Source organism: Rhyacophila brunnea, unplaced genomic scaffold (genome assembly GCF_057557595.1).
Source record: "Rhyacophila brunnea isolate RB1 unplaced genomic scaffold, BYU_Rbru_1.0 scaffold_19, whole genome shotgun sequence".
NCBI classification, from domain to species: domain Eukaryota; kingdom Metazoa; phylum Arthropoda; class Insecta; order Trichoptera; family Rhyacophilidae; genus Rhyacophila; species Rhyacophila brunnea.
In genome coordinates this window covers 1,201,601-1,224,473 of record NW_028232848.1, presented here as the reverse complement: position 1 = coordinate 1,224,473, position 22,873 = coordinate 1,201,601, and the positions used below count along the sequence as shown (strand labels likewise).

The window sequence follows — 22,873 nt, the reverse complement described above, 5'->3', positions numbered from 1 at the left end:
AACTCCGTAATATTATTCAGTCAGTTATTTTTAACGCAGATATATTATCACTGTTGCCATAATTATTGACAATTTATAAAACGCTTGAAAGGTTGACGATCCCGTTGAGCTGTCAGTGGTCGTCGCCGGGTTCAGGCCACGGGCCGGCTCTGCGAGACCTACAATTTAAAAAAAATGTATGTTTCAACAAGAACTAGTAATTTGATTAAAAATAAAATATACCATTTTGTTTACAAAAAACAATAATTAAAAAACTTAATTGCTTAAATATAATTGAAGATACGAGTACCTATATGGAAAGTTTTATTTTATTAGGTACCAATTTTTGTAAACAATTAATATTTAATTCTCTATGCGGAAGGAAATTTGGAGATAAGTCTGAAATAACTACTTTTTTGGAGAAACAAATTTATAATTAGTTTTTGACCAATGTGAATGTAATGGAATTTTATATTTCAGTCGGAAGTTTACCAATCCGAAGGCATTGATAAATTTCATATTTCTCATTTACGGATATTAGGGTATAATAATTATGGTACTCGTATTATGATTATATGATTACTTTGGAAAGTTCAACTAATTATGAACTATTTAAGACATATCTCCCTTTTTCTCATATTACATAGAATTAGTAATATTTAAAATTGGTTAAGAACAGATTTAGGTCTGTAGGTACAAAATGAAAATAGTATTTCATATTACCTTATAAATTATATAGAGACTAAAATGTTCGATTTTATATATTTATAGTCCCATAAAAAGAGATATTAGTCGAAACACAATGAAATTGAGTTATGTATGTTTGCCACTTTTTTCAATTTAATATTTGATAGGAAGATTAGGCAGAAATAATTAATTCCATTTTATGATATATAAATATACATACATCGAGATGTATCTCCAGATTATTTTTTTAATATACTTATTACTATAATTATTCATTTTAATTTCATAACTTGATTTGTCTCTATTTTAATTGATACCATTGAATTAATTAGTAATAATTTAATTGCGTATTTTGTTATAATAATGAAGATATTACAGAAAAAGATAAATAATATTTACAAGCATTATTATTATGTCAAAATACATATAAATATTCTTAATGTATCAAAGGTTGTACGTTTAAGTACGTAAGATTTAGGAGGAAATATTTCTACTTAACTAAATATAATAAGTAAATGTCTATAAAAAAAACTTAGGCTGCCTAAAAAATTATTAACTTTAAAATTTTTTTAAGATAAACTAATATGTAATAATTATTAATATACACTTGTAAATTAATTAAATATAATACAATAATTTAATTGATTAATCAAAATAGAGCACTATATTACTAAGATATCAAATAACTCAAATGACTGAAAAATGCTACAAGCCAATCTTTTCGTTTGGTTTTGTAATTTAAATTTAAGTTAGTGGATGAAACTTTCAGAAACAAGAATGTGAGATTATAATATTAAAATGAACATGATACTACAAAGATAGAAGATTTAGTGTTTGTTTTTAATCAAATGAGTACTTAAAATACAGACTTGAGTATATCAATGAAAAACCAACTCATTGGTAAAATAATAATATGTTATTGTATTATAGTAGCTAAATGGTAATAATAAAAAACAAAAATTGTAGCCAAATCAGACTCTGTAGTGTAAATGAAAAGAGAGATAAGTCAAATAATATGCATGATACAATATGAATGGAAATATTTTAAGATTTTTCAGTCGATTATTGTTTATGCACTCGATAATGATGATTATTAAAATGTTAATAATATGACGGGTCTAGAAACAAAAACGTCACATTCCATTTATGAAAAATGTTCGCAAGTCAATAAAAATGTCGTATGTCTCTTTTATATTATGTATAAATACATTCTAAACAAAATATTATAAATAATGTTATAAGTATTATATTACTAGTGCACAAACAACATTTAGGCATATTTTTCAGAAATTTTACATATTAGATATAGGACATTTTTATTAATTCGCCCAAAATTTACGCAAAAGAAAACTGCTGTTTTGCTAAGCTCCTAATATACTCAAAATAGGAACAGGGTCCGAAAATGTAATTAAATTTGACTGACTTAACAAAAATGTTAAGAAAATTAGCCAGAATCAATGGTATTTTTCAGATTTTTTAATATATATTTTTAGCACCACCTCCACTGAACTGTTTCAAATTACAGATAATACAGAAAAAATATATATTTAGATAAATAAAATACCGCCATGAATAATTTCCCTATTAGTTTTTTAGAATGTCGTAAACATACATTTCAATTTCATTTTGTTGACTTATCTCCCTTTTCCGTGATATCATAGATTTTATCAATAAAATTGGATGGTGTTTCTCACGACTTTTCGCATCGGTTGACCCACCTCCATTCTAAACCTTGTGAATTGATTCAAAGGCAGCCTAAGCCTACTAAATGCCCTTAAAAGTACGAAACTCACCTCCCAAAATGTCGACATGATTTTCGTTCGACCCGTGAGCAAGATTCGGGTATACCTTTATTTCTGCAATCAGAATAAACAAGGTAGATTTGCTTCTAGCTTTTATTGTAAATTATTATTACAGTTACTACTGACAAAAGCCAGCTAGATTTTTTTCATGATAGTAAATTTAATTTAATTGTGAATGCCAATTATTGTGTTTTTAAGGTTGGATATAAAAAAACGTTATTATAACCGATGAAACTTTCTCAAAGGTCGAAAAAAATATTCAATTCATATTTGAGAGTTGCAAAGTCAGACACTACCTCCAATTTTTTGTGTAAATTTATTAATAATTATTTTCAACGTACTATACTGCCATGCAATAATACATATTATGGTGTTTATACTTATAAAAAATTGAGTTATTTACAACTTCGGTTACATTACAATTTTATATAATTAAAAAAAAATAAAAAAATATGGTTTAATAATCATAATATGCTTTAAGGTCATTGTATTTTTGCATTTATTTTTTATATTAGTGATTAAGTTTAGCGAAGGTATACAAAAAAAATAGATTGATTCAATTTTCTTTTTCAAATCAATGTGATATATAACTGTTGGATCTAAGCGCGCCCACTCTATATCGGCAATTAAACAAACCACTGATATATGGGCACTTTCTGCTTAGTTTTTAAGGGTAAATCTTGACATTTTAAATTTTAATTTTAATCGGAAAATTTTAATTATTATAATATTATATTACATAAGCTGTGCAAATTTCATCCATATTGATTAGGCAGTTTTTGAGTTATTTAACAGACAGACAAATAAATTTAAAGAAATTTTCAAAGCTCTTACCAAGGGGCAAATATTTCGAAATCACAGCAAGAAACGTTCTATTTTATTAAAAGTATTCATAGATTACATCTTTTTATCAAATATTATATTCGATCAAATATTAGACTTTGGCAAGATAAGTGATTTTTATAAATTATCTCGAAATATGGGGATAACTGACTTTGCAACTAGGACCCTTAATTTTAGTTTAACTGACATACATATAAAATACTGAACAAAATATAAATACAAAAAAAAATTTGGAGTTTTTTTTGTATTCATAAGACTACATTCGAAATGAAAGTAATATAATTTATAATTTCTGCGTGAAAAAGAAAAAGGGAGATATGTTTGAAAATGAATTGTATATACTAAATTATCCATGAGTATTAATTTATTAAACGTAAAAAGACAAAGGGGAAGAGACAAATTAACGGCGGAGACAGAATATATAAAAGTTTTCCAAAATCCAATCTTCTTTTGACCATCTTAAAAAGCACTGTTGTTAGACACATCTCCCTTTTATTTTCGCACAAAGATATGTCATATTGTAAATAATATTCAGAAATATATACCGGATTATAATATATCTACATATATAATGTCTTTTCAAATAAATAATTTAAATTTAAGACTTATTAATGTACTGATTCTTTATTTTCTTAAATATTTGTGCTGAGACATTTGAGCCAGATTCCATGGAATTCCAAAGGTATTTAAAATTACGTTATATTTAATAAAAAATGTCATAATATTATTGAATCTTGTGAACTATACATATTTAAAAATAGTTCAATTAAAAATTATAAACAATTACCTACCAAGTACAAATACATTGCAACTAAAATTTGGAGAGGGCTTGAAGCTGTCTAAAATCAAGGGAAATAATTACAAGATAAAAAGAACTTTTTATATACCATGTTTTTAATTCTGTTGAATCATAATATAAACTTGATAATTCTATATATTAATAAATACTTTTTTCTACTTGATAGAAATACTGAATAAATATAGAATACTGAAATGTCATTTTGACATTTCATATTGATTTCCATAGTAACGCACGTATATATTAATAATTTATTTGTTAGGACCGCCTTAGCAACCAATAATAGTGTTTTACTTTTGACGGATTTATTCCGAATTAACTTTCCATACAAAACATAACTAACTGAAAATGAATTCAATTCTGCTTAAAGATGGCTAAAAGTATTAAAAGAATGCTTTGTCATCATGTTCTGATATATTCTAAACGTTTCAAATGTCTAGCTAGTCGGGAAGTTAGTAAAAAATGTGTACTGGACAAACAAGAATACGAGCTAATAAAAACGTGGTAAATAGATACCGAATATCGAAAATTACACAGATTGGTCGCTACTATAAACTGCATTAATTAAGTTAACATTATTAAAATTAGAAATTAAATTAAAGTTAAATTTCGACGCAGTTAGTATTCTATCAACTGTTGTTTAATGTGTGAAGAATATTGTTCGGAATCTTATAGATGCATTTTCAAGTCCCGTTCAGTACAAATATATTTTCTAATAGGTATGATTATCTCGAATTAAATATGTTTCCTATAAAGTTTATGGCTTGTTTAGCCTCTAATTTACTGCAGAGGTCCATATTTTGACTTGTTTAGAGCACTACATCCGTTTGTAATATTAACGAAGACGCGTGGTAAACTTAACATTTATAAGTAACTGTACTTCAAAATCCTTTCAGCTAAATTGAACAAAAAAAAACGACGAAAATGTTCGTTGGATTTATTTAAACGAGATGTATTGCTAAGTTCTATTAGAGTGAAATGGCATACTTACTTAACTAACAAAACATTCATTCTGGGGTGGAGCGAGATTTCATTTTTATAAATCAAAGTTAATAAAGTAAAAAGAAAATTAAAAAAACATTACGTTTCTTTGTAAAATCATAGGTTTCAATGGGTTTCGAGCTGTTTTCATTTTCTCTATTATTATTTATTTTCTATATTGGAAAAACGCTTTAATTGCTAAAGCTAATAATTGGATTTTCCGGAATATATATTTTAAATTCATTATAATTCCTATTTAAAAATCAATTATGATGAAAGGTATAACCCGGGTCGCAAAAAATGACTCAAAACTTAAATCAATTAGAATGTTAACTAAAATTTCATCAAGTACCCTCAGTCGATCGTATTAATTTTCTATATACTTACGTATTTCAAAGTTCACAAGTTGTACACATAGCTATGAATCTGAGTATTAAATATATGACAATAATTTCACATTATTATCTTTATTAAAAAATAATAAAAAAAATGTGATTAAATGGGTTTGATAATTTGGTATTAAGATAAAATTATTAGAAATAATATTTATTTATCAAAATAATATAATATAGAGATTTGTGTCGTTTTGAAAAAAAAACCAAATTCGGTAATGTGATATTTTTGTTATGAATAATAAATTTGCCATACGACCAGCTTTATAATGCTCATTAACAAATACCACTTGATTACTGTAATGTTGAATAAAAAATATTTACACTACATAACAAGAAAACAGTAATTCTGTATTGACATTTTTCCTTGAGCAGAAGTATAGTTGAATAATGCAAATAAGTGTTTGATTATTGTAACCCTAAACTAAATAATATTTCTTGTTTACAGCATGTTTATTGCATATAACAAGTGAGTAATTGTTTTTTATATATTCTTGATTTCTACAGCAACCATTAAAAATGAATCAAATAAATGATTGTATAAAAACCTAAACCAAAAACTCACCCAGCTTACAGTCATACAAATTTCAATGTTCAGAAATAACATCCATAGAAAATAATACAGATATTCCTCAGGATTAATTTAGGTTTTATTCGATTGCGTATGTAACAGATTCTACCATATAATATATTATGAGTTGATTGGTAATATGATCATCTAGCATTCTTATCACTTTTGCTACAATTTATTGTTAAACAGAAAATGAAGACATAATTCGGAAATATCTAAAAAACGCATGTAAGTATAAGCCTGTTTGCAAATTGAAACTCATCTAGACTGAGATATAGTCATTAATCAAAACTGGACGCAATGTTGCAACTCTCTTCCGTGCGCACTGGTGAGGCCATGCTGGGATAGTGATATCACGTGTCAAGTTGAAACGAATAAAAAAGCAGCTCATGCACAATATGTTCTGATACGAAATTTTGTTATTATAATATATTATATTCACTGCATATCTAGTGAAATTTATTACATGAAAAATATCCCACCGGTGCCATGTGCGCAAGTAGATGAAATTACATGTGTTTTGTTAATGACAATAATCGGGCTTAGAAAAAATCTTTAGGTACCTTAATTGAAACCAAAAAAGTCACTAACTAATATTAAGAAGCGTTTCAGTTGCATGACTTTTAGTTATTTATTACGAATAAAAAAAAGAAGGAATGATGAGCATTATGTAAAATCACGGCAATCAGAAAGGCCGGCAAATATGACCGACATTGCGTGATACACAAAAATAAAATATACTTACAAATTTACAAACACATACGAAGTTTATGCACACGTACAGACCACGTGATATTTGTTTACGCAAAATCGTGGCTCTCCAAATTGGCTAATTTGGTTTCACGTTTTTATACTGCATTGAATCAGTATGTTCCTTCCTTTTTTTTATTCTTTGGTTATTTCATAATGATTATAAAATACGGTAAGGTGTAAGTGGCTAAATTGGTAAAATGTATTAGCCAGAACTCGATGGATGCGGGTTCGACTCCTGACCAGCACAAAATTACTCCAATACATACAATTCTGGGATGTTTCCGAATTATGTATGTTTAATAAAGAATGTTACATTCTTAAATCTTGTAAATTATTTATCGATTAAAAAAATAGTAGAAAAATAGCTGACCTTTTAGTATCATAATTTATAATAAAGATTATAAAATAAAATCTCAAAACAAAAAAAAGATACTTTATGTATGTTTGAAAAAATATATTTTTTCGATACTCCATCCTGTAATGAATCTAAGTGGCAATTTATTATGTATGCAGACTTACCGTACAATCTCAAAGTTCCCTCAGATTTCCCAAGAGAGTTGGTAGACACGCAATTGTATGTTCCGATGTCGGCCTTAGCAAATTTTCTGATCATGAGCCACATGAACACTTTGTATGAAGATCTTTCCTCCTTAATCGTATATTTTGGACTGAAATGACAAAGAAATAAATTAGGATGTTATCAAAAATTCTTTTACCCCAAGGATTTTCAACCACTTACTAGTAGTAATCTCCGTTTATAATAACCAAGTAGTCTCTGAGGCCTTACCGTAATAATTAAACTTAAAACAGACGAAGATCTCTATACTTAGTAAATAATTAAATTGGTTGCAAGTTATGTAGCTTTGCAGATTTATTTATGGAGATTTCTAACTGTTGCCTTAAGGAAAAGCATTTTGCAGGATGGTTTTAATTATTTATAATATATAGAAACAATTTGGGCCCACGTTGGTCGGCAGTTATAGTATGTTTATTATTTATAAATTATTACAAGATAAAAATAACTTTTTATATATAACGTTTTAAAATTTTCTGTTGATTCATATAAACTTGACAATTCTATGTATCAATAAATACTTTTTTTTTCTACTTGATAGAAATACTGAATAAATATAGAATACTGAAATGACATTTTGACATTGCATATTGATTTCCATAGTAACGCACGTATATATTAATAATTTAGTTGCTAGGACTGGACACACAAGAAAAAAATTGTACAGGACAAACAAGAATACGAGGTAATAGAAACATGGTAAAATAGAAACACTTCTGGTTTAATATTATTTACTCAGAGTTCACAGAGATTGAATCAGTAATAACAGAGAATACTTCAAACGGTACACGAAAATAGATTAACAAGATAAGTTAAAGCGCTCGACCAAATAACCAGATGAATTTGCCAAAGAATTAAAGTTCAGGTACCTAGGTATCACATTTGACAACTAGAATCCACACTTATCAATAGAAACGAATCTCGATAGTGTAAGGTGCTTAGTCTCTAAATAGAGGACCTATATGATCAAAAGAGTCAGAGCTAATCAGACTAAACTCACTCGCTGTAAGAGTTTGTTTTTCCACTACCAACCCTCATGTATATACAGCCGTGGATATGCACGGCCGCCTTCTATGACGCTATAAACGTGTCTGAAAGAATTGATTTTAGGTGCTTATTCCGTCCCAAAACGAAGCCGCACGGGACTGATGCTACAACCATGCACCATAGTGCGTAAAGAAGAAAGTTAAGAAAGGAATAAAAAATGACTGTAAGACTATTTTGTTTTCCCACCACCACCCGTCATGTATGTATAGCCGTAAATATGCACGGCCGCAAATTAGAGGGGTATTTTTATAAAAAAATATTACTATAAATAAGTACCTAACCTAAACTGTCATTTCGATTATGTTTCCAAAATATTTTCGATTTAGATTTTTTTTATATCATAGTTATACCTACGTTGCATTCAACACGTTACATGTGAACGAGTTTAGATGTGAGAGTCAGCTTAGAATTCCAATCAAATGTATGATACAAAAAAAAATCGGTGTGTGTACTTCTATACAGTTATACTTCTTTGGCCTAACAAAACAAAAACAAAACATGTGATAAACTAGATTCTTTGACTATCTCTTAATTATCTTGTTAAATTACACACTCAAGAAAAAGAACCGCTTATTGGAACGCCGTTGGTTTATTTCTATACACTTTAACTTATATTACTAAATTATATAATGGTTTCTCGTTGTTTTTATTTTTAAAGTACCAACTGTCACTCTGACGTTTAATCGTTTGTTTACGTAAGAAACTGCAAATGGCAATAATAAATTCGCTGCCTAGGCAACGGCACAATTTTAAACTATAATATTATACTGTATAATCGCCACGATTGCAGTACTATACCATGGCGTAAACGTAGTGTGTTCGGCTGATAACCAAGCAATCGGTAGTTCGAATCTAATCGAGTGCGTTTTTTTACGTGCGAAAAAATAAATTATGTGTTACCTGTCACACGCCAAAAATACACTCTGATCTGATTTCCCAAACGCGCCAAAAGAAGTATAACTTTAATTAAATAAAATTATATACATATTAATCGCTTTTTCATGTATACATACCGTTTGGTTAATTTTATTATTTAAACTTATTGATAACTTAATTTTGACCATATGTAATGACACCCCCTACTGTAAGTGTATTCGCAATTATATTTTAATATTGACAGAATGTATAAGTTAGTATATTAGAAAGTTATGATGGCATCATAACTTTGTTTGTAAATATCAAACTAATGAATTGAAAATATTTCAATATCGCTTAATAAGTCAATGAGAAACTAATTTTATTGGATAATTTTAAAGAAAGAAATATTAAATTTTGCGTAAGTTTTGTATCAGCAAAAAGTTATTTTTTAATCTGTTGCTTTTTGTAAAAAAAAAACACTAATAAATTTTACAATCAGTGCTTATACGAAACAAACAAAGCAGTAATATTAAAAGAGAAACAAAAAAATCGGCAAAGGTAGCATTACTTTGCGAAACACGGCCGAGAAAAAGTTAAAGATATTTATTATAATTTCATTTCCCGCCCAAAAGTTTTCCTATTAAGCGCCCTGCGAACTTGGAGAGAATTTTGTAATTTTTTTCAAAATATTATATAAATTCTTTTCACTGTTGGGTGATTTTAATTTGCATTCAATTTTAAAGTGGCTTAGAAAAAAGTGATAAAGTACCGCAGGGAAATACGGAAAGAGTATTTTTTCTAGATGAAAGTTTAGTATATCATTATCTAATGTAATCCTTTGCCAAAATGCAAACATTAAAATATGTTTATAGATGTGAGTACTCATATGTTATAATTAATAATAAGGTAAATATTATTTCTCCGTTTTAATATCCCTCACTGTTTATAACTTAAAATAACGGCTAATTTTAATGTCCTTAAAATACAACTAAGTAATGGTAACCGGACAAAAACAGAACATGACAAAACAGAACAGTGACAAAACAGAACAGTGACAAACCAGAACAGCCAGGGGAAAAATGAAACATTAATTTTTCTGGAGTCTATTTAGGTTAGCTTAGATTAGGTTAGGTTAGGTTAGGTTAGGTTAGTTTAGGTTAGGTTATCAACACCGAGTTAAGTCCCGTTTATTTGAGGCTTTCAAGCGATTAGGAATGCAGAAATTAGGTATATATTTTGATTTATTAAGGCGTATTGAAAATCTGTGCTATTAAAAATCTAACAACATAATAGAGATAGGACAATTTCAATATTAAATTTATATTTTTCCTGAAAGGTCATAGTTATAATTATCGTTGTTCTGTTTTGTCACTGTTCTGTTTTATCATGGAACCAAATCCGTTACACGATGTCTTTAAAAGTACACTACTTCATCTTAATCATAATTATTATCATTATGCGACTCAATGAAACTACTGCTAGATGAAGACCTTTCCAAACCGGCTCCATTTCTATAGGGTTATATGCACTGCGTTGCCATGGACTTCCACGGAAGTTAGTTATATATTTATCGATTCACCAGTCTCTAAGCCTATCCTTTGGAGGTTTTCTACTTCTTCTAAGGTTTCATTAGATGATTAAAATAGGTTAAAAGATATTTTTTTAAATTATGTATTATTCATAATATTTTCAAATATATTTTTATAATCTTGGTTAAGGTCTCGATTGGTAATTAAGCGTCTCATTTTAAGAAAGACAATACTTGTGGTTTGTATATCTTGATGGTCCCATTTTTCATTGGCCCTTGATCCTAAATGTAATATGTTATTCGGTTCACTGTTGTAGTTAATAAAAATAGTGGAGGTCAAGGTTTGATGCGGAGCTATACACAATTTATAGGGGCGAAAAGATAAAGTGGCATATGAAAATGCAGAGACTGCGCTGGATCGGCCCCGTGCATAGAATGCCGGAGGATGTACCAGCGAGGAAGGCTATGTACACAATCCCCGATGGCAAGAGAAGACCTGGTCGGCCGAAATAGAGATGGCTGGACTATGCCACGGGAGATTTAAAAATGCTTGGACAAAATAATATTGGAGAGTGTCGGCGCTGGATCGTCCATGTTGGAGGAAGTTAAGGAGGCCAAGACCCATCAAGGATTGTAGTGCCATAAATGATGATGATATAGTTAATAACAAGACCACTGTCTCTTACCAATTTATTTTTCGATCTCCAAGCGTTATACTTGAAATGCATTTTATTATCCATTTGTACGTTGTATTAATTATTACTCTTGATATAATGTAAGAGTAGAAACCGTCTAATTTTTGGTTTAAATAAAATTTCACGTCTTAATTGAATTTGGGTATTAACTTAGGATTTTAAATAATTATTATATCTCAAACTTCAACAGATTAAAAAATCCGACTATGCAAAATGAGTTAATTAGTCTCTTTTTTGTTCTTTAATACTTTTTTTGTCTTAGAGACGAGTGCCGCTGCTTATTCCTGCCGGCTAATAAATGCCATTATGAGAATTTTATTAACTTGTTACTTGGTGGACGACAATCGCCCTTGTGTACCATTGTTTGTAAGGAAATAGTCGCGCGTCTCTCGGTGTAACGGGACATTAGCTTGAAAGTTTTGTGGGGATAATTTCCATCGCCTTTGAAGGAATTTTATCTTTTGTGGCGTTGTTCGGTGACAGTAACTGTATGGGGAACGCAGATTAAGGTGATTTCATATCATTTGACATCGGGAAAAATATGCTAAGTCAAAACTAGAACGAATTTGAAGGAACTCAGGGCTATTCTAACATATCACGTAACTCCAACCAAAAAAAGTGATAGGTACATATGATATGTTATATTGGGACAGTTAATTATCCCAGGAAGTTACCTGTCTGACATGATATTTTTTAAAACGGCCGTCCATGATCGCATTAAGGCAATACTTCAGTTGAGGCATGGTCCAAAAAGATTGTGGCCAGGCGATGCGCGGATTGTGCAAATGACGCGTGCCGAACGAAATATAATTTGTCATAAAAATCCAACATGCGTCCATTTAATGTTATGTTTATTGTTATATTACTAATAATAATAGTATATTCATTGACATGTTTTCTTTTTTAAGTACATACGTAAAGTTTTTTAGTCATCTTTACACGATTTAAGAATATTTTCATCCGACGCAATGGCAAAACAAATCGACGTGCGGACACCTCGACTATCGGTCTCCTATTGGCGACTAGTGAGAAATTTCGTCGCACCTACTGTTGAAAATTATTTGCCCTTTCACTGAAGTACGCTCTTAACTACAAGCTGTCAAATGTCGCTGAGTCACACAGTTAGGTTATATATTGTATTACTTGATTCTAATCGCATGCAATTGAAATACCTAGCTTATTAAAAAAAAATGCCATTTAGCCGTGTATCGGCTGTTTAAAGTATGAAGGAAAATATGTCAAAGATTTTGCAGATTAGACAGATGCCGTTTTCATCCACGAGGTAACCTGAAAAATCTGACAACTGCAGAACGACTCAATATGCAAATATGAAATATTCATCAGTATCTACATATTATTTAGTTTGTCTTATACATTTATTTTTTCAGTGAAATTTATTAAAATTAATATCTGCAATGTGTTAATTAATGCAATTAACCACTGACTAAACAACCATTAAATTAAATAAACTATTAAATGATATAATTATTTTAAAATTTTAATTATAACCACAATTATAATGATGGAACGCAATGTGACTACTGAATAAAAGTTTGGTAGGTGTCACTTTATTATTAATGTATGTTATATTGGTGTCATTTTTATTAAAACTAAATCTATATTCTATGCAACTGGATTTTCGGTTTTTGTATTTCATGACTCAATCAGGGTAACTCCAGAATTATAATCAACGCCAAGGCTTATGTCCACAATATTATTTAAGTCACTTATTTCCCATGACAATTTCTTATCTGTGATTTACTAAATACGAGTATAATGATTTTTGGTCAAGCAGGGCCGTTTATTTTGTTACCACGTTTTTATTAGCTCGTATTCTTGATTGTCCGGTACAGATTTTTTATTGTTTGTCCAAAACTAGCTTTCCGACTAGCTAGACCTTTGAAACTTTTAAAATATAGCAGAACACAATGACAATGCATTCTTTTAATATTATTGGCCATCTTTAAGCAGAATGTATGGAGAGTTATTATTGCTGGTTGATAAGAGGGTCCTACCAACTAAATTATGAATATATTATTATACGTGCGTTACTATGGAAATCAATATGAAATGTCAAAATGGCATTTCAGTATTCTATATTTATTCTGTATTTCTATCAAGTACAATAAAAAGTATTTGTTGATACATAGAATTGTCAAGTTTATATGATTCAAGAAAAAATTAAAAAACGTGGTATATAAAAAGTTCTTTTTATCTTGTAATTATTTTTATTTTAACATATTTTTACAGAGCAAACACATTACCAAAGCATCTAAATTGCATAATGTTTGAGGCTTTCACGGTTGTTTTTTATCGTAGTAGATTTTTGGGTTTCCACCGTGTGTCCTTCTTCTTTCTTTACTCGACGTTTCGGGCTCGTTGCAGAGGCCATTATCAAGAGATGATATGTTGATATGAAACTATCAACATAATATCATCTCTTGATAATGGCCTCTGCAATGAGCCCGAAACGTCGAGTTAAGAAGGAAGAAGGACACACGGTGGAAACCCAAAAATCTACTACGACATCTAAATTGCATATACTAACATCTGTTGTCTTCCCAAATTGATGATGTTGAGAGTATCGTGAACTGTCAAACCAAATAAAAAAATTGAATTATCACAAGCGAGCTTCACATTGGAGACTGACTATAATAGCATTGATTCGACCGTAGCGGAATATCTCACTTTTCGATAGATAGATAAGATGGACACTGGCAATAAGATAAATTGTACACTAAAAATGAGACTTTCCAATGAATTTAAACATTTTAATTAAATGAACTGAAATCAATACTTAAGTAATCACAAAACCTGTAATATAACATGCCTTTAGACAATCATACTTTGGCGTTTCTTTTGGGTTACAGATTATTTCACAATTAATGTACAGACGTAATGATATAAAACTGTCTTATAAATTCATTAATGAATAATAAAACTAATATACGCCCGTAGTATTAATCCAAATACAATTATAACAAGTGAAGGCGTCCCTATAAAAAGGTTATATACTCGTATGCAAAGACAAAAATATTCAGGAAAGAAGAAAAACACTTAGCGAAATAAATACTACATTCTCAATGGTTTATGTGTATATTTTAAAAGATAAGCATTTTCTTATTTGAAAAGTAATATTTTAAGATAGGTAACACATAATTGGGCAAACAATAAAAATATATTTAAAAAAATCGGTGTGTGTACTTATGTAAGTTATACTTCTTTGGCGTAACAAAACAAAAATAAAACTTGTGATAACCTAGATTCTTCGACTAGCTCTTCATTATCTTGTTAAATTACACACTCAAGAAAAGGCACCGTTTATTGGAACGCCGTTGGTTTATTTCTATACACTTTAACTAATATTACTAAATTATATAATTATTTATCGTTGTTTTTATTTTTAAAGTAACAACTGCCACTATGACGTTTAATAGTTTGTTTACGTAAAGAATTGCAAATGGCCGAGAATAAAAATTCGCTGCCTAGGCAATGGAACAATTTTAAACTATAATATTATACCGTATAATCGTCACGATTGAAGTATCACACTGTGTCGTAATAGTAGTGCGTTCGGCTGATAACCGAACAATTGGTGTTTCGAATCCAATCAAGTGCGTTTATTTTTGTTTGAAAAAATAAATTATGTGTTACTTGTCACACGCCAAAAATACACTCTGGTCTGTTTTTAAAACGCGTCTAAAGAAGTATAACTTAAAAAATCAAATTTAAAGTATTAAATTGTACATCGCATGTAGACGAGGGGTCAACGTTAGTCAACCTTTTCGGACAATTTTTGATAAGAAGTGTAGCGATATTATGAAAATAAATTTCCCATGCTGTATATACTGTTATTTTAAATACAATAAAATCACTTTTGGATATACCAATGTATTATATAGATTACAGACACTTTTTATATGGACGCCTTTGCTTAAGGGGAGACATGCTCAGCGTACGTGAAAATGGAGCTTTTATGCTATTTCAAAGCATGATCCTGTACATTCCTTAAACGCTTTAGATTTTTAAAAAATCGGTTAGGTACATGTTCAGACACGCGCGTTAACATGATCTTACTCCCCACATCATTTATCGTTTGTCAATTTATGGCTTCGATCGTATGTTGAAGCTTAGCCACTGGGAAATGCCAATAGAAATGGAGTATTTCAAAAAAATACTACCTTATTCTTAGGTCAATAATTATTGTAAAGCAAACATTATTCGTAGAATGTTTATCACATTTGAATGGTCAAAGACATAGCTTATAATCAGTATCTTTAAAATTATCTTTAATCGTGTAAATTTTGCCTATTTTTTTAAATAATAAAATGCCTAATTCTTGTCAAATTTGGGATCACAGAGATTATCAATATATTTTTTAATTGTAAATATTTCACTATAATAATGTCGACATAAATTTTATTAATGGTTTTATAAATGCTTTTAAAAATAATAAATATAAAAAATCTTGACACCACTTCACATGGACGTACTGAAATATGACTATATTATAAAACATTAGAGCGAGAGGTTTAAAAGAATACTATTTTATGTAATAAAAATACTTTATGAAATCATCAAATGTTTAAAATAAATATAAAGGATAATAAGGCTTCAAAAGTATGTAAATTTATTCTCCACAACGTTTAAGGAATGTCCAGGATCATGCTTTGAAAATAGCATAAAAGCTCTATTTTGACGTACGCTGAGCATGTGAGCCGTTAACATTTAAAAAAAAAACAGTGCCCTTGAATAATGAGGAAGTCAGAACTGTGACTGAAAAGTGTCAAAAAAATAATAAACAGCAATTAATCTTTTACCAATTATATGATGCTTTACTGAATAAAAAACTACTTACTTGGCAAGACGTTAGTTATTGTAACAGGTTTTAAAAAGTTTTGAAATGCTGACAATGCGGAAAAACTGTCCACGAGGTCGAAGCGGGTAAAGTGACAAAATATGATGATGACACAAAATTTGAGAAAGATAGAAAGCAAACTTAGCAAATTTAATAATGTCATATTATAACTCTGATAATTTTATGTTAGTTACTCTCATTTCTCTTTGACTCGAGTTGTGTTTATTCATTTTGGTCCTCTGTATCCAGTATAGACGAAGAACTAACTATCCAATATATCCAACGGAGTTCAGTTATTGTAGGTAACCACGTAACAAAAAAGGAAGAAATATTTTAGAATGATTCATTAACAGCGAAAACGGTCTGGTCAAGTGAAGTAGGTATCTTTAACAATAGGAATAGTGAAACACAAATACCACTGGAAAACTATATGGAACGGCAGGATTTCTTTAATGGTGTTAACTGTCAATAATAGGTAGAAAGACATCATATTTTTTTCGACCATCTCCGATTCTAATAAGATTATGTAATAATATGGGCCTCTACAGAGTGGAGGTTTCTATTAACAGATTTTGTTGTTTTACGAGAAATGGATGTCAGCCATTTGCACAACCTATTAGGTCTACACTCTGACTCATACACAAATTGAAAAACAATATATTGTGTATTTGTCGGACCCAAGATATAAATTTGGGACCTACGACGCTATAGGCCGACGCTTAAGCCGCGCGGCCATCGTGGGTATAGAATATAAAATACTAAAATATACTTAATAGGTACGTATTCTAAATATTTTAATATTAGCTAGAACTGATTCGCCTGTTTCAATGGGGCATTAAAATTATGTTTCTACATAGTTTGTTTTATTTTAATTTATATACCTTATGTCAGGAACTTTATTCTCAATTCCTCGTCGGCCATCGTAGCCCAGTGCGTAATACGCTGGTATTTTGGGTTTAATTCCCGATGAAGTTACAATATACCTATTTATGTGATTTTCTCTAAGTCTAAGTGTTTGTAATTGTTTCACATATATTTCTACCTACACTATTGTTATTAGGCATCGTATCCGGTTGTAGTATTAAAAAGAATATAATATAATATATATATTTATTTTGGAATAAAAAACAAAGAGTAAAATATAATGAATACACATGCACATATGCTTATACACAGACTATTAAGTTGGAGAATATTTGGTACAGTTCGGTTATGAGGAATACACAGCGGAAAATACATTTTGAAAACACTCGATATACTGGATTATTTGTTAGTTTGGATTAGTTTAGGATAGGTTAGTTTGGGTTAGGTTAGGTTAGGTTAGGTTAGGTTAACCTATCAAATAATTCAGTATATTGGCTATTTTCAAAATGTGTTTGCCGCTGTATTCCTCATAACCGAACTGTACCAAATATTTCTATAATATAGAAATATTATGTCATATTATGATACTGATGGTTGGCAGTATGGAATTTATTTCTAAGAAACTTTTAAGTCCTTTTTTATAAAACGTCTTAATGCGTTAATTTACAAGGACAAGAAAGCTTCAAGAGACAAAAGACTTTTGTGGTTTGGTCAATTGAGCTTTAATTTTGTTTGCCAAATGTATATTTAATGAGAATTTCAACTGGAAATTATTATTAAATAAAGGAAATAAAAAAAAATATTATTAAAACGTTTTGCAAGATAATTGAAAAAAAAATGTTTATAATTTTCTACTTTAATCTTATTAAACGTAATTAAATACTTGATAGATATTCCTAATACTGAAATTATTATCTCATTCATGTTGTTATCCTATGTTTTTTTTATAAAACGTATTTTTTTGCTGAGTATAGACTTTTTACATTTCCTTTCATTTCGACAGTCATAATCATGCTTCCTGCAGTCAATTTAGTTAGACAGCTTTTCTGATAGCATACATTTACTTAGTAAAAAAAACGTTCAATATTTGATGACATATTTGAGACCTCTATTCTATGGTCTGTCCTGACTACCTTCCACTGACGTGGTTTTCGTATTGTTATACTGAAGTCTTGCGATGCTGTGGTCGCTTTATGATGGATGATGGATCGGACGATTAGCCACTTGCAAATTATCATTGTTCAGGCCAAGTGTCAGGGTCGACATCTCAGATCCTTTTAAAGACTGATATCAAAGATATAATATCTCATAAGTTAATTCCATTAATTCCCAATACGTTACCATTGTTCCCAGAATGGATGACTTTACACCTCTTGAGTGTAGTATTTTTATTGATTATAATTACTAATGATCAATTATTAGGTTTTGACGATTTATTATGCACTTATTGAGTGTATTATTATTGATAAAGCTGGGAGGGGGGGATTATTTTACTTCAACTATTCATTATTTGTATGTTATATTTTTTTTATTGGATCCTTAACATATTAATGGGAATGTGATAAAATTATTACATACTTTATTGTATTGATTTGTTATATAAGTTAGAGTTAATAATATGTGTTGTCCGTGTGTGTTTGCCTTTTGGTGAGTGTACACAGTGCCTGAAGATACCGAAAGGCGAAACCCAGGTCGTATAAACCGACCGAAATGGAATAGTACAAATTAGATTTTAAATTCAAATTCCATCAAATGCATTCGGTCGATAGTATTAGTATTATAGAAAAACGAAGTTCAAATAGGTGAAAAATAATTAAAAAAGTAACTATATATAGTTGGTGTTAGCTACATCATGGTACATTTCCAAAGGTATCAATTTCAGGATATTATCACTCGATGGAAGGTATCTTATTTTACAGAAGAAGAATGTCCTGGATGAAGAATCTCAGAAACTGGTTTAAGCTCACCACATCCTTCGATAGAACAATGAAAAATAAGGAAACAATGATCAAAATCATCTTCAACGTCCGATAATAGGTAGGTAAAACATAGAAAGAAAAAATATAAAACGAAGTTATGATTATTTAAACTAATAAAGTTTAATTTTATTTAGAGATTAAATTAAAATAATATGATTGTTTGTTTTAATACGTAGACGCATTAATGTCAGGTATAATCGGAATCTATCCCCTTTGTCAAGTAGACAAAAAAGATGTGAGCGACTTATTTACTTAGGTCCATTTGATTAGGAGATTATTAACAAACAAAGCTTTTCAAATAATACAACTCATCCTCAATAGCCTATAACAAAACCTTACTTTGAACCTTTTATTCTTAAAACACAATGGGGATGTTTTCACTGGAAATGTTTTCTTTCAATTGCCAACGTTAATTGAATTCACGCATTGTAAGCGGGTATATGTGATTTAGTATTTGAATGAGTGTCAACACTAAAAGGAAGCCTAGACAACTAAATTATTAATAAACCGATATTTAAATACTAAAGGTTTTAACTATAATAAGAATTATTAGCCTTATGAGTTTTGCGTAATACAGAAATTATTGATAATTATTCTACAGTTGAATCAATAAATTATTTGAATAATAATATAACATAGTATTAATTATTTAATACTTTAAATAATTAATTATACAATAACAGCCATTGCTAACTGCTTGGGCTAAATATGGTAGCTTTCATTCCTTTCTTCCCACCTACTTCCAAATCCCTTATTAATTATTGTCACAAGACCAGACGACGAGCAAGCACGGGTCATCAGGCGGCCATGATTGAATAACATGCAGTTAGCTCAAAACAACTGGTGCATGTAGGCATGTTACCGCCATACCACAGTTTATTGATTAATTCAATTAAATAGACTGCTTCAAGAGTTAGCTCGAGTGACATCAAGAAAGCGGTCGTGTTGCGGGCTTGTGATGGCTTAGCCATCGTTAACTACCGAGTGGCTCAAAGCGCATATGTTTGAAAATTTTTGCGCTAAGCCTGTTACGGTTTGAGTGAACGTTGCGTCTATCATCCATCCTAAATATATCATCATCATTTATCAACCTTATAATATATCATCCATCAAAAGTGTACCATCCGTTTACCAGTGCGTGAGTGCGTGAACACCCAACCTACCCCAGCGCGGGCCAGCCCTCTCAATATAAAGGTCAGTGTCTCGCATCCTGTGTAACTCCCCCTCCCCCATAGATCCGTAATCCACCAATCTGGCATCACCCTCAAATTACAGTCCATTACTAAAAGCGCCACCACCAACCATTATTAAAAAATATTAGTAATACACGAAAAATCAAATATAATGACATTGTAACTGGTAGTTGGAATTGAGAGTTATTAATTATTAATTTATTAAAGTAATAATTGCAAAAAGTTGTAGAGGTTTTACCCAACTCTACAACTGACACGTTATTGTCTATGGTCATGTTTAGAGCATAGACAATGGGGAATCGGAAATGACAGTTGTTTAGAGAGCTTCAATATAATATGTAGAGGTTACAAGAGCACTCAGCCCTTTTTTCAAATTATTAAGTTAAAAGAATCAGGATAAACCTTTACACTCAAAACCATAGTTTAATATAACTGCATGTTATCTGCCGTGTAATACCACTAATCTAGTTGTGCCATATAAATGATATACGCGTGTTTTCCTTCTACACTGCCCGTACAATGTCACAATATGTCACCTACAAAAGCAACCGCATGAATATAATATAATAACGGGGGTAGTTGACTAAACAAATCACAACTACACCCCTATAAAATCTTTAAAAAGACAAAAAAGACCTATATTGTCTTATATAATTTTAATAAAAAGATATCTATGTAGTCATTTATTTTTTAAGCATAATTGCCCACAATAAATTCACCTTTATGTACAAACTAGTGGCAAAAACTCTATAATTGTAAAATTATTTAAAATTTACCTTCTTAATAAATATAAATTTAAATTTCCCAAAGACATTTCGTAGGTAAAAAAGTATCAACAGCGACCAGTAATATATTTATTCTCTAAACAGCAGGGCCATTTGATTATTCTCTAATAGTTTCTAATATGATTCATACACACATAAATCCATTAGAACTTAAATTCAAATTCCATTAAGTACCTTCGGTCAATATCATTAATATTACACATAGAGTTACTGACACATGCACACAAAGGTGTGCTGTACTTCAAAGATTTTTCTTATTTACTTTGATGGTGTTTGTCCTTGAAACCTGAAAAACGTCTGCTTCAATTTATGAAATGGGTGATACTTTTACAATAAAGCCTACATAGTACGCTTTTCTTATGGTATTTTACACACAGCAGGGAATCTCCGGGAATCTACCGTACTGCGTCATGTTACCAGCAAATCCACATTTTTTCCGCAAGTTTGATTCCCGGTTCGGCATCACTTTTTTGTATAATATCTTTTTTAGTGCATGACATTGAGTTTTTTAGTTTTATAAAAAAGTAATATTTTATGTTCAGTAAAATACTATAGATAGACGAAACATAACTAAGATTTTTCGTAAATATGGTTGTCGATACCCACGATGAGAGAGTGGTTACCACGTCAGCTTATAATGTCGTAAGTCTCGAGTTCGAATCCCGGGTCTGGAAAATATATTTGATATTTTCCAATATGTATTTGGACCCAGGGTATATTCCTAATAGGTTGAGCAAATGGTTTATATCCGTTTCTCGTAAAAAAAGTAAAAACTATGTTAATATAACCTCTAACATATGGAGGCATATTTTATGGACTTCTCATGATCAAAACATGGTAACAATGAAAACATCTATATTTGCAGATATTGAATTTGTATTTTTTTTAGATCTCTCTTTCACATACCTATACCTCTTTTGTATTTGTATATATGTAGACACGTCATGTGATTACGACACGAAAGCTCTGGTTGAATGCTGTGATTTAGACTAAATTAGAGATAATTTTTAGATGTTATTCAGGCAGCCAAAAGACAATATTTTATGGAAAAATAATTATATTCAAACTAAATATGTTGAAGAAGATCATTTTATATAATGCGGAGTAGAAACGCAATCAGCATATTGCATAAATGTATTTAAAAACTCAAAAATACAAAAGATTATGTAGCTTGATATGTTTTTCTTTTGTAAAAAAATGTTGTTTTCGTCAAAATGAAATTGCCTTTACAAATGTATAATAATTGTAGAAGAACCACATAAGGTTTCACCTGGATGAAGATTCTCCTTAATATTTGGTATTAAGAAAAGTTAATCAACAATTGTAGCGGCATGACTTCGAAAACTGAGCTACAGATGGCGCTGCCTATTGACTGGACGTCGCAAGCGCTATGTAGATGGATAAGGATTTAACACTATGGTAAATCCGTATTTTTTACACATTGAGTACACCCAGTCAGCTTAGTATGATTAGCTCTGACCATTTGATGATGCCGGTCCTCTATTTAGAAAGTAACCATCTTACACTATCGAGATTTGTTTCTAGTGTTAAGTGTACAATACAATACAGTTTGTGGATGATTTTTTACTTTAGCAAGCATGGGGCATACGGTATATTTTTGTCATTCTCTGGTTTAGCTCACATATTAAGGGATATACCGGCGTGACTTAGAAAATAGACCCATA

General features: G+C 30.1%; 1 protein-coding gene across 1 annotated transcript in view; it reads right to left on the bottom strand.

Annotated features, from left to right (window-relative positions):
* Positions 1–1,510: 1,510 nt before the first annotated feature.
* Positions 1,511–22,873, bottom strand: part of LOC147072629 (uncharacterized) — a 497,916-nt gene continuing 476,553 nt past the window's right edge. Inside the window, exons 7-9 of the mRNA XM_085946249.1 lie at positions 7,327–7,475; positions 2,460–2,522; positions 1,511–1,521 (exon numbers count right to left, since the gene is read on the bottom strand). Of these exons, the coding sequence (XP_085802375.1) occupies positions 1,511–1,521; positions 2,460–2,522; positions 7,327–7,475 (223 nt within the window). The remainder of the gene's footprint in view (positions 1,522–2,459; positions 2,523–7,326; positions 7,476–22,873) is intronic.